The sequence below is a fragment of the Ranitomeya imitator genome, chromosome 2, assembly GCF_032444005.1.
Source record: "Ranitomeya imitator isolate aRanImi1 chromosome 2, aRanImi1.pri, whole genome shotgun sequence".
In the NCBI taxonomy this organism is placed as follows: domain Eukaryota; kingdom Metazoa; phylum Chordata; class Amphibia; order Anura; family Dendrobatidae; genus Ranitomeya; species Ranitomeya imitator.
The window spans coordinates 777,522,896-777,535,257 of NC_091283.1; the positions used below are offsets into that span (position 1 = coordinate 777,522,896).

The 12,362-nt window shown below is 41.7% G+C and overlaps 1 protein-coding gene across 6 annotated transcripts in view; it reads left to right on the forward strand.

Moving 5' to 3' along the window:
- Nucleotides 1–12,362, forward strand: part of PRKG1 (protein kinase cGMP-dependent 1) — a 1,430,268-nt gene that overhangs the window by 1,300,467 nt on the left and 117,439 nt on the right. For all 6 annotated transcript variants that reach the window (XM_069753539.1, XM_069753538.1, XM_069753540.1 and 3 more), the window contains exon 8: nucleotides 7,242–7,307. In XM_069753539.1, the coding sequence (XP_069609640.1) occupies nucleotides 7,242–7,307 (66 nt within the window). The remainder of the gene's footprint in view (nucleotides 1–7,241; nucleotides 7,308–12,362) is intronic.

Below are 12,362 nucleotides of genomic sequence, written 5' to 3' on the forward strand. Positions count from 1 at the left end.
CTGACACGTGCACAGCCTCAAAGAATAAGATTAGCCAAAGTTCGATCCAATTTTTTGGCGCATCACACTCGGACTGGAAAATATGGTCATGTGAACCAGCCCTTAAAGTCAAGAATAGTGATGAGCTGGTGTACTCGTTGCTCGGGTTTTCCCGAGCACGCTTGGGTGACCTCTGAGTATTTATGACTGCTCAGAGATTTAGTTTTCATCACGGCAGCTGAATGATTTACAGCTACTAGCCAGACTGAGTACATGTGGGGGTTGCCTGGTTGCTAGGAAATCCTCACATGTAATCAGCCTGGCTAATAGCTGTAAATCATTCAGCTGCCGAGATGAAAACTAAATCTCCGAGCAGTCATAAATACTCGGAGGTAACCCGAGCGTGCTCGGGAAAACCTGAGCAACGAGTACACTCGCTCATCACTAGTCAAGAACTGTGAAGTATATACGTCGAGCAGGCAACCAGTGATCTCTCTCCAATGGAGGCAGACCACCCAGCTGCTATGGGGCCAGTGAGTTGGGGGCCTGATGCTGAACAGTTATACCCCTGTCTGGTACTACCCATGTAAGTGGTGGCCCCCAAAATATCCTGTGACCAGAAACATGAGCAGGTGGCCAATAGATAGAGACAAAATCTACATATTGGCCAGCCTACTCTTCTGACATTTGTGGCCAGCATGTTTTGTGCACCAATGCACTGGGCCCAATTTAGACTTTTGAAATAGGACCCCATGATTTCTATACCTGCCCCCAAATGCAGCCAATCATTTGCCATGTCAGTGGCATGCTAATTGGCTGTGTGGTTTTGTGTCATGTCATTTAAATCCTTGCCAAATTTAAAGCGGGGAGGGGTGTAACTGTTTTTTAAAGTGAAATGGAGTTAGGTTTCGGTCATAAAGAAATGTTTGAAAAATCCCTTTAAGGATATGCACACCTTAGAGCATCATTGTACAGTTTATATATCAATACAATATCAAATCTACATAACAATTTGAGTACATGCTGTGTGCTGTAGATTTATCCAGATCCTCAGTTATATCCTGTCATATAGAAATTTTAAGGCTGAACTGACAATTCTGCTGGTTGTCGTTAGAAATAGACAACAAGGTTGTCGTGACATATTCCAACCAGCTACGCTCCTAAACTTCAATGAGATGTCTTTCTATACCAGGTATTCTGTAATTGTAGTATTTCATTTATGACAAATTACCAAACAAGGTCTTGAAGACATTGAGAAAGCAAAGAAAGCTAGAAAATGTCAGACTTGTTGCCAGCAGAATAGTGAATGTGGCTTTGAGCAATAATTCAGATGTAAACTCGGGTTGAACACAAGAGCTGAAGGTGTTTCACAGAAACCACTTTCTATCTGAGATTTGGGGGTGCGATGAGATGTCCACAAGGGCCAAAAATTGTCAGAAAAAGGCCCCTGTGCAAGAACAATATAGAGGCCTTCTCCAATCTAATAGTTGATTACAATGTACAGTTCCATCTGCTATGGAGGTGGTAGTTGGCCTCCTTAGCTCTCGGGCCCCTTTGTGGCTGTACGGATTGCACTAATATGGTATGTCCACCACTCTCCCACCTGGAGGTCTGGGAAGTGGGAAGACCATCTGGGAACTCTGAAAGAAGATAGGCTCTTCTTAAGCTTCGGAAAAGGGATGCCAGTGCCCATAGCTAAGGCCTTCTGGTTCGGAAGATTGAGAAAACCTTTGAGAAAATCTCTTATGTAACCTAATTCTGTATATAAACTATAAAATGGTGTCGAAATGTAAGGTGGTGAGACACCAGCCTCGTTCCACCACTTGCTTTGTGTTTTTAGTTATGATGATGTTCTAAAAGACAATATATCTTTGTTACAGTAATGTGTTGTGGATATTTTTTATTTGACCAGTTATCTACATCAATAAGTTCATGAGCAAAAAATGCCGTATCATCACTATGTTTCTGAAGGAGTTTACTGATGTTCAATATGACATTTCGCACTGAAATGGCGCAAAACTGAACTGAGCGACATGCAAATGGATGGTGCTTGTTTGAAGTAGGTAGGGTCATGGTGTTCATGTCTGATAGAGTAGTATTCATGTAGTACTGTTGTGTAAGTGTAAACTAGGGTGAGCGTAGTGTAATCACCTGAAATATCCAGTGATCCCAAAATCCTCCCAGGAGGTATAGAGAATAAATGATGTGAGAAGCAAGTTGCAGAGCAGACAGCAAAAAACCTAGAGAAAGGATTGAACCAATGGACATTGGGTACTAGAAGGCCAAAATTAGGCTATTGTGACCAGAGAAAGAAGGTGAGACTGGAAGAATCCATGAAGTGGAATAGACCTCACTGTGTGCATTGCATGTGGTACAGCGACTTGAGGAAAGTACTGGAGGTCTCTCAAGTACTCACACTTCTATTCACAAGGGAATAGACAGATTCACTTGTTAATAAAAGATCATTCAAGACATTGTTTAATTCATAGCACTTCCTGTGACAGATCGCACAGGGGAAGATGTGTCAACTTCACTCACCTCTGGGGAGGGGAGAGAATGACGCAGCAGGGATCATCTCTCTGGTGCCACCACTTAACCCAGGTCAGTCAGGGAACTGCACCGAGGATAAATGGTCGCCGGAGAGGCTTCCCTAATAGGTACGAGTTATTGAGGAGCTCCCAGTGAGGGGGGATATATATCAACAATCCAAGCTGTGGATATATATGTAAGCCTTCCATCACTGTCAGAGTTCCTCACTAACACAGTACGGTATGCTGCCACTATTTCCTCATTAGATATTAACCCCGTCCAACAACAGGCTTATATCGGGTCAGAAATCAACTCCGGGTAGCATATAATAATCAAAAATTGTTTATGTATATCTGCGCTGTAAGACCGGGATATTTTTAACAATGGAAATAAATCCACAATGTTAAAATCAGAAAACAAAAAAAGTATTAAATATCTAAAACAAAATGAAGGCATGAAGTGTTGGATTACCTTCGTTTAATAATGATTCCCATGTGAAGGTCCTTCCAAAGGAGTCTGGACACGATTCCGTGATCCTAAGGTGGTCACTTGTTTTTCGCGATCTTCCCAATTAGATGTGGTGATTGCCAGATGTTCGGGGCACTGTTCTTGCCGGTGACAGGAGCCCCTCTTAGATATGCCGAGTAGCCGCGTGTATGCGGTGATGGCAATGTATCCGCATTAAGGCCAGCAATGGTACAATTACCTGCAGGACCTTACGTGACGTCACGGTCACGTGTTAGCACACGTGACTAACTACGGAGCGCACAGAGGACCAGAAAATCCTATGCGTTTCGGAATGCACTGATTCCTTCCTCAGGGATCAGCATATAATAATCACCTGAGCATGTGGATGTGGGGATTTGTGAATCAAAATAGAAGAGCAGCCCAAGATTAATTTTGTATTTAATCGCCGAAAGGTGCACTAGAAAGATACAGGTATATATGTACAAGAACTATATACAAGTTTACAGTCAGGAGTGTAGTACAAGGGTAGGATACAGATAGATTACAATTACCGTGTTATATAGCATGTGACCACAGGGAGGTGCTGATGAATCACAGGTCCAAATCTTTGTTGCGTGATTCTCTGGCCATGTCAGCTAACGGGCCCCTTGCCAGTAGAAAAACTGAGTCCAAAATAAGGATCTGCCTATTATCCCTTAGGCTGCTCCCTCTCACATGCTATGCCAACCCTTGGGCTGTTCAGCCTCTCTTCACCCATATCTGAGAGCATGGTTTTCCGGCCAGAACCGTGGATGCCCATAACTTTCTACCCAAAGCTCTAAATGGGACGGCGGTTGCGCCACTGGGTTCTGCTGGATTTTATCTGTGCAGGGAGACCAAATACGGCTACCATATTTAATTTCTGGTAGGTATGCTTTATAAGTCAAAAATGCAGAGTTCTAGAGGTGGCTGCATGGTATGGGCTTGTGGGGAAAGGAATGCAGATTCCGATTATGTGCTCAGCTAGGTTCAGAGATATTGCATTCTTTTATTATATGTCATTTTCTAGATTCTGTTGAGCCTGGAATCTGTGGTGCCAATATATTTGCATGTCAGTCTGAGTCCAACAAAGGAAGCCAGTTGGCTGGTAACTGCACAAGAGTTCGCACCCCTGTGATAATTGCTGGACTTGGTGCTGGGGGACACAGGGTCTATGCCTTTTGGCCCCCCTTGGGGAGAGTTTCAAAGGCCTTTTTGCTTTAGCTAATTAAAAAAACTATTGGCCTGCCCTGTCCAAGGCAGTGCCTTTGCTGGATAATGAAGTCCCATTGTTTGATGTGTATTATTTGACTTCCCTTTTGGCCTGGGGGAATGTCAAAGGTGGAGGCTGAGTTTGGGAGCAAGTATTTTGGGCCAAACTGTATCTGATAGGGAATATCATCAGATATCAAAATTATATTAATTAGATATAATTTTCCCCATATTTCACACTTCCATATTAGAAGAAGCTATAAATAAAATTGAGCTTTTTATAATGGGAATCTGTCACTAAGTTCTTTCTACCCTACATGAGAGCAGCATAATATAGAGGCAGAAACCCTTATTCCAGCTATGTGTCACTTACTGAGCTGCTTGCAGCAGTTTTGGTAAGATCATTGCTTTTTCTGCTGCAGATCTAGCAGTTCTCTAAATGCTGAGCTCTGTATAACCCCGCCGACAACACTGGTTGGCAGCTTTCTGTGCTCATGAACTTGGAGAACTACAAGTTTACTAGTCTTCTAGTGATAATCTCCTGCTGATAAAACAGTGGTTTTATAAAATCCACAGCAAGCAGCCTATTAATTGATACATCACTGGAATTAGCATCTCCCTCCCTACATCATGCTGCTCGCAGATTAGGTGGCAAAAACCTGGTAAATGTTTCAATTAAATCCCCATTTATGTTAATTTACAGAAAACATGGAAACCATACATTAGATGTCTTTTCAGAGATGCTGGTTCATCTTTTAAAGCAAGTCCAGTTTTAATTAACTTGTAAAAAATAAAAAATAAATAGCAAGGAAACAATTTGCCCTGCTTAATGGAAGAAAAATGTCAATGGTTATCCTCTTTATGTTTCCTCTTTCTGTGATTAGATGGTAATGAAACATAGATGCATCTCCTCTGTATGTCTTCAGCCAAAGCTTTTTCCCTCCATACTTGAAAATGACAGACGTCGTAATACAGAGAATAAATGCATTACTCATTATTTTCTGTTCTGTTTGCGGCACGATGAGGAGAGCATTAGATGTCGAGCAATTTATCCAATTTCCTATAATCTGCAGGAGCTCATGAAAGAAGTGCGACAAAGAGTTTATGGCTTTGTCTCGGTATAAATCCTCCTGTGCGTTTCTGCTGTGAATGGATGTACTTACTGCACTATTTAGGTCTGACTCTATCTGTCGACATTTCTAAGAAGCCGGCATTAAAAGAGTATCGTTCTAATGTACCAGAAAACATTATCTGTGTGCGCAGTGTTCAGGTCTTTGTGACTTACAGCGTTTTGTAACTGCTCAATTCGCTCAAATGCGTTCTCAATAGTGGTTTGATGACTAGAGATGAGCGAATCTGTTCGAAAAACGATCGCCGAATCCCGAATTTGCCGTATTTGTACCATATTTGTGCCGATTTTATGTTTGATGATCGCTTCCGACCATATTCGCTCATCTGTACTCCCATTGACTCCAATGGTGTTTGGCGAATATTGCAAATATGGCGATCGTAACCCGAACCGGATATTGAGATATTCCCTCATCTCTATTGATGACATCTGATTGAATTTTTGGCTCCGGATAGAAGTCTCCAACACGAAGCTCTTGGGCGATCGTCAGAAAAAAGCCTAACGCTCCATTTAAGGAGATTTTTAGGCCGCTATTGTGATCTTTATGATATAGTAGTAGCTTTTTCTAGTCCGTAACATGTTTCCATTTCATACAGTGGATTTCCTTGAATGTTACATTACAGGAAACTGTCTGTAATCAACATTTGGGGTTGTCCACAATTTTATTTTTTCACTTAAATGCATGTATTTCAGGCTAAAAATCATTTTTGAGGTTGGATTTAATTAAAAATTGCGCACTTGGCTTTTATAGGCTCTTTGCTTTCCCTGCACACTCAACTTTGATGCTTTCTTTGGTCATAAATCAGTTGAAACGAGCACAAACAGGATAAATAAAAGAGTCACAGGCTTTTGATCAGACTATTGCAGGGGTGTCAAACTGCAATCCTCAAAGGCTGCAAACAGGTCATGTTTTCAGGATTTCCTTCTACTGCACAGGTGATAATTTAATCACCTACACACATAATGATTACAGCACCTTGTGCAAAGCTAAGGAAATCTTGAAAACACGCATGGTTTGCGGCCCTCGAGGAATGCAGTTTGACACCCCTGGACTATCGGATTGAGCTCACTGGTGGATTTTCAGTTCAAGAGACTCAAAATGACTGGTCAAACCAAGCAGAGGCGCTCACTGCACCCCAGGTGCCACCATATATTAATGGACACCGTCCCACCTACTTGTCTTCCCTCTAGAGAAGATGGTAGTGACAGATGGAAAATAAATATGTGGGAAGGTGAACTTAAACGTTTGGCCACTCCAAGGTGCTTGTTTTGAATAGTTTTGTTTGGCTCGAACAGTCAGTTAAAGAGTCTGTTAATACAGAATGACTGTTCAAACCAAGCAGAGGCGCTCAGGGCACCATTGCCGTGGTCAAACATTTTCTCTGTCTCTATAGGAGCTGTCAATCTAAAAAGAAGGAGGTGAAGATAGAAGGAAAAACAAGTGATGGGAAGCCGTATATAAATGATTGGCAGCGCCAAGGGTGCACCGTGCCTCCGGGCCTGGGTCGGACAGTCATTAAATCATTCTGCAGCCAGCAATAGACAGTGCACCACAGAGGCTATAATAGGAAAATGCTGCAACATTTTTAATTAAACCCATTTCCAAAAATGATTTTTTTGGACAAAATATATGCATTAAAGCAAAAAAAAAAAAAAAGTTCCAAAATCAGGACAAGTCTCACAGTATTGATCTAATAAATGGGCATGCAGCCAGTTCTCAACATATAATAACCCTATGCTGAAGGATTTAAATCTGAAGAAAGTTGGGTTTCATATATTAATTAGGGTTATTCACGTTTTTACAGTTATCTATGGTTTTGTTTTTTCATCTTAGTGATAATGAAAAGTTCTATCAATATTAATGTTAATAATAATAATAATAATAATATCTTCTTTTGTTTTCTAGGGAGGATGTCCGAACAGCAAATGTTATTGCTGCTGAGGCTGTGATGTGTCTTGTCATTGACAGAGAGTAAGTACCATTTGATTTCATGATTGATTTCATGTGCACACCGCCGTCCGTTCAGAGTCTAAGGGACTGATTGAAATGGCCATATACAGCTGTTCCCTGCTGGTATGATCGAATTTAAAAGAAATATGTCAGCAGGTTTTTGCTATGTAGTCTGAAAGGAGCACGAAGTAGGGGCTGAGACATAGATTTTAGTGATGTGTCATTTATTAGGCTGTGTGCTGTTGTTTCAAGGCAGTTAGTGTTTTATCACCAGGAGATAATCATTGCCAGGACTACAGCTCATGTGAGCCCTGGTCCGACCACGCCCCCTTCTCTGATAAGCAGCTTGCTGTTTTGTGGGCGGGGTTAGCTTTCTGAGTTCAGCTATATCTAAAAACTCTGTGTTACAACTAACTAACTAACTGCAGGAATTACTGGAGTCAGGGTCTCTCTCCCTACATTATGCTGCTTTTAGATGAGATAGCAAAAACCTGGTGACAGATTCGCCTTAAATTGACGACGAGTGTGAATGTGCAACTTTCACGTTTGTTCCAAAAGAGGACATAGCACCCCCATTCTTGTAAGGTATCAACTGTTAGACCCACACCAATGTTCTGTGAATGGTGATAACCTGTATAAGTAGCATACAGAGTGGCCAGGTGCATGCGTGATCATTGCTCTATTTGATTGGAAACACAGACCTTCTGTTTTGACAAACTGGTTTGACTCCAAGCATTTGGACCCCCTTTTAATTTAAAGAGAATTTGTCACAAGGTTGATGCTTTTTTTATCTGAGGCCAGCATAAAATAGGGACATAGACCTTTATTTCAGTGCTGGATTCCCTTACTGGGCTTCTTGCTATAGTTTTGATAAATCATTGTTTTAACTGCTGCAGCTTTGATAGTCCTCTCAGTAATCAGTTTCATTTAACCCCGCCCACTTTAATGTTTTGCAGCTTTCTGCCTATGCACAATGTTCCATTAAGCTGTCAATCAATAGTGGGAGTGGGATAGCCAGAGCAATTGAATATCGAAGACCGACATAGCGGGAATTCATCATTGAGAAGACTAGCAAAGCTGCAACAGATAAAAGCATGCACGCCACTTCTAGCTGCCGATTCACCAGATCACATTGCTCCATTAGTTCTGCCAGCAGCTCCAGCATGTACCCAGCTATAAGAAACCACAGTTTCGTCCTCTGGATTTTGTGAGTTAGATCAAGATTTGTTAGGAGCCGCAACATCACAATATGTCACAATAAACATTAAAGTGAATCTGACAGAATGATTAACCCTTCCAAGCCGTCTATATGGGCATGTAGGTAACAGGAAGCTGAGTAAAATGATAACTTGATATCTGTGATCCGATGTCTTATTCCAGAGAAATTATGTTTTTTTTAAATAAGCTTCTCACGACTATGGGCCGGACACTGATCTCCATGAGATATTAACAGATCATTAGAAAAAGGATTTTTACAAATTAATCTTTTGACTAGTCAATGGGGTAGTTGTTTCCCAGACTAGTGGCCCCATTAAGCACTGTGCATGTCCGGGAGCAAACAAGAAGCTTGATCCTCGGCTCCTCCATTGACGCCAGGCTTGTTGTCGGCTTCCAGATATGCGCAGTGCGCCTCTGAAGTCGGGAAGCGTACACCGGGCATTAGAGGCACAGTGATGTGTATGAAAGGAACACAGGAACATAATAACAGGCTACAAGGGACCACTAGTCCAGGGAAACAGGGAAGACTAGTCCTGGACTAGTCAAAAGGTTAATTTACGTATGGTAAACGGACTTTAGGAATACCTTCTCTGTTAATGATCTGTTAATGTGTCAAACAGTATAAAGGAACCGTTAGGCAGGGAGTTTATAAAGGAATTAATGAATGCTGGTGATTTGGGGGACATGGGGGACCCGTCAGGTTCCCTTTAACCAAAATATTATCAAGACCTAAACCTATCAGATGTAGGGACATATATTTGGGAACACCTATCCCGATGAAATCTAGGCAGAGGTGTAGCTAGGGCTTCATTGAAAGGGTAACAAATCCCAGGCAAATATGTTGTGCTTTAACATCAGAGCAATATGTCACCCAGCAGATGGAAACGTAATGATCATCCAAGAACAGAACACTATTTACTTCAAATTATCCATCTCCTAACAAAACCATTATTTTGGATTGAAAAGACAATTTGTATTTAGCCACTTCAATTTTTCTCAGGCGTTTTAGCTGTAGCAAGTTTCATGGTTCTTTTTTCTATCAGTTTTTCATTCTGTTTTCCATGTATAAAAACTAGCTGTTTACTATATATTTAAAGTGTATCTGGTCTATTACGTATCATCTCATCAGCTGATAAGGCACATATATATCAAACCAGTGGTCATCCATGAAATATACAAATATGTGATTAATGCATTGTCGCTTCTGGTGATATAGCTTTGACATACTGAAATCTTTCATCATCATATGTATGTCTCCTCTCTTTGCTTCTTGGCTCAACATACAGTGGCATGTAAAAGTTTGGGCACCCATGGTAAAAATTACTGTTATTGTGAACAGTTAAGCAAGTTGAAAATGAAATGATCACTAAAAGGCCTAAAGTTAAAGATAATATATTTAATTTATATTTTAGGCAAAAAAAAAAAAAAAAAAAAAAAAAAAAAAATATATATATATATACAGTATATATATATATACAGTATATATATATATATATATATATATATATATATATATATATATACTAGATGGTGGCCCGACTCTAACGCATCGGGTGTTCTAGAATATGCATGTCCACGTAGTATATTGCCCAGTCACGTAGTATATTGCCCAGTCACGTAGTATATTGCCCAACCACGTAGCATATTGCCCAGTCACATAGTATATTGCCCAGCCACGTAGTATATTGTCCAGTCACATAGTATATTGCCCAGCCACGTAGTATATTGCCCAGCCACGTAGTATATTGCTCAGTCACATAGTATATTGCCCAGCCACGTAGTATATTGCCCAGTCATGTTTTATATTGCCCAGCCACATAGCCACGTAGTATATTGCCCAGTCATGTAGTATATTGCCCAGTCACGTAGTATATTGCCCAGCCACGTAGTATATTGCCCAGCCACGTAGTATATTGTCCAGTCACATAGCATATTGCCCAGCCACGTAGTATATTGCCCAGCCACGTAGTATATTGTCCAGTCACATAGTATATTGCCCAGCCACGTAGTATATTGCCCAGCCACGTAGTATATTGCCCAGCCACATAGTATATTGCTCAGTCACATAGTATATTGCCCAGCCACGTAGTATATTGCCCAGTCACGTTTTATATTGCCCAGCCACGTAGTATATTGCCCAGCCACGTAGTATATTGTCCATTCACATAGTATATTGCCCAGCCACGTAGTATATTGCCCAGCCACGTAGTATATTGCCCAGCCACGTAGTATATTGCTCAGTCACATAGTATATTGCCCAGCCACGTAGTATATTGCCCAGTCACGTTTTATATTGCCCAGCCACGTAGTATATTGCCCAGCCACGTAGTATATTGCCCAGTCACGTAGTATATTGCCCAGTCACGTAGTATATTTCCCAGCCACATAGTATATTGCTCAGTCACATAGTATGTTGCCCAGCCACGTAGTATATTGCCCAGTCACGTTTTATATTGCCCAGTCACGTAGTATATTGCCCAGCCACGTAGTATATTGCACAGCCACGTAGTCTATTGCCCAGTCACGTAGTATATTGCCCAGCGACGTAGTATATTGCCCAGCCACGTAGTTTATTGCCCAGTTACGTAGTATACAGCACAGAGCCACGTAGTATATTGCCCAGTCACGTAGTATATTGCCAAGCCACGAATGTCACGAGTTAAAAAATAAAAAATAAACATATACTCACCTTCCGAAGGAGCCCTTGTAGTCATGTCGCCTGTTTGCGTTGCACTCGGCAGCTTCTGGTCCCAGGGTTGTTAGCGCAGGACCCTTGATGATGTTGCAGTCACATGACCGTGACGTCATGCCAGGTCCATGGAGTGGTTACCGGAGCATCGCAAGGAGCGGGAAAGGCGGTGGACGGTGAGTATATAATGATTTTTTTTTTTTGATTATTTTTAACATTAGATCCTTTTACTATTGATGCTGCATAGGCAGCATCAATAGTAAAAACTTGGTCACACAGGGTTAATAGCGGTGGTAATGGAGTGCGTTACCCGCGGCATAACGCAGTCCGTTACTGCTGGCATTAACCCTGTGTGAGCGGTGACTGCGGGGAGTATGGATCGGGCGCCGGGCACTGACTGCAGGGGAGTAAGGAGGGACTAATTGGACTGTGGCCATCGCTGATTGGTCGCGGCAGCCATGACAGCTAGCTGGCGAGACCAATCAGCGACTTGGATTCCATGACAGACAGAGGCCGCGACCAATGAATATCTGTGACAGAAAGACAGACAGAAAGACGGAAGTGACCCTTAGACAATTATATAAGACAACCCCCAATTTTTCCATATAAAATATGGAGTTTGGGATATACTCGCTGTATAAGACAGGGGTCATCTTATACGCCGGGTGTCGTCTTATACGGTGTGTGCGGTCTGGATGGTTCCCAGGGTCTGGAGGAGAGGAGATTCTCCTTCAGGCCCTGGGATCCATATTCATGTAAAAAAAAGAATAAAAATAAAAATTATGGATATACTTACCTTACGACGGCCCCCGGCTCTCAGCGGTGCAAGCGGCGGCCTCCGTTCCAAAGGATGCATTGTGCAAAGGACCGGTGATGACGTCGCCGCTTGCACCGCTGAGAGCCGGGGGCCGTTGGAAAGTAAGTGTATCCATATTTTTTATTTATTTTTATTTTTTTTACATGAATATGGATCCCAGGGCCTGAAGGAGATTCTCCTCTCCTCCAGACCCTGGGAACCATGCAGGACCGCTCCCTTAGGGGTTAAAAAGTCATCTTATACGCCGGAAAATACGGTATGTATATATATATATATATATATATATATATATATATATATATATATATATTCCCTCCTTTACATTTTAAAAATTAAAAAAAGGAAAACGGGA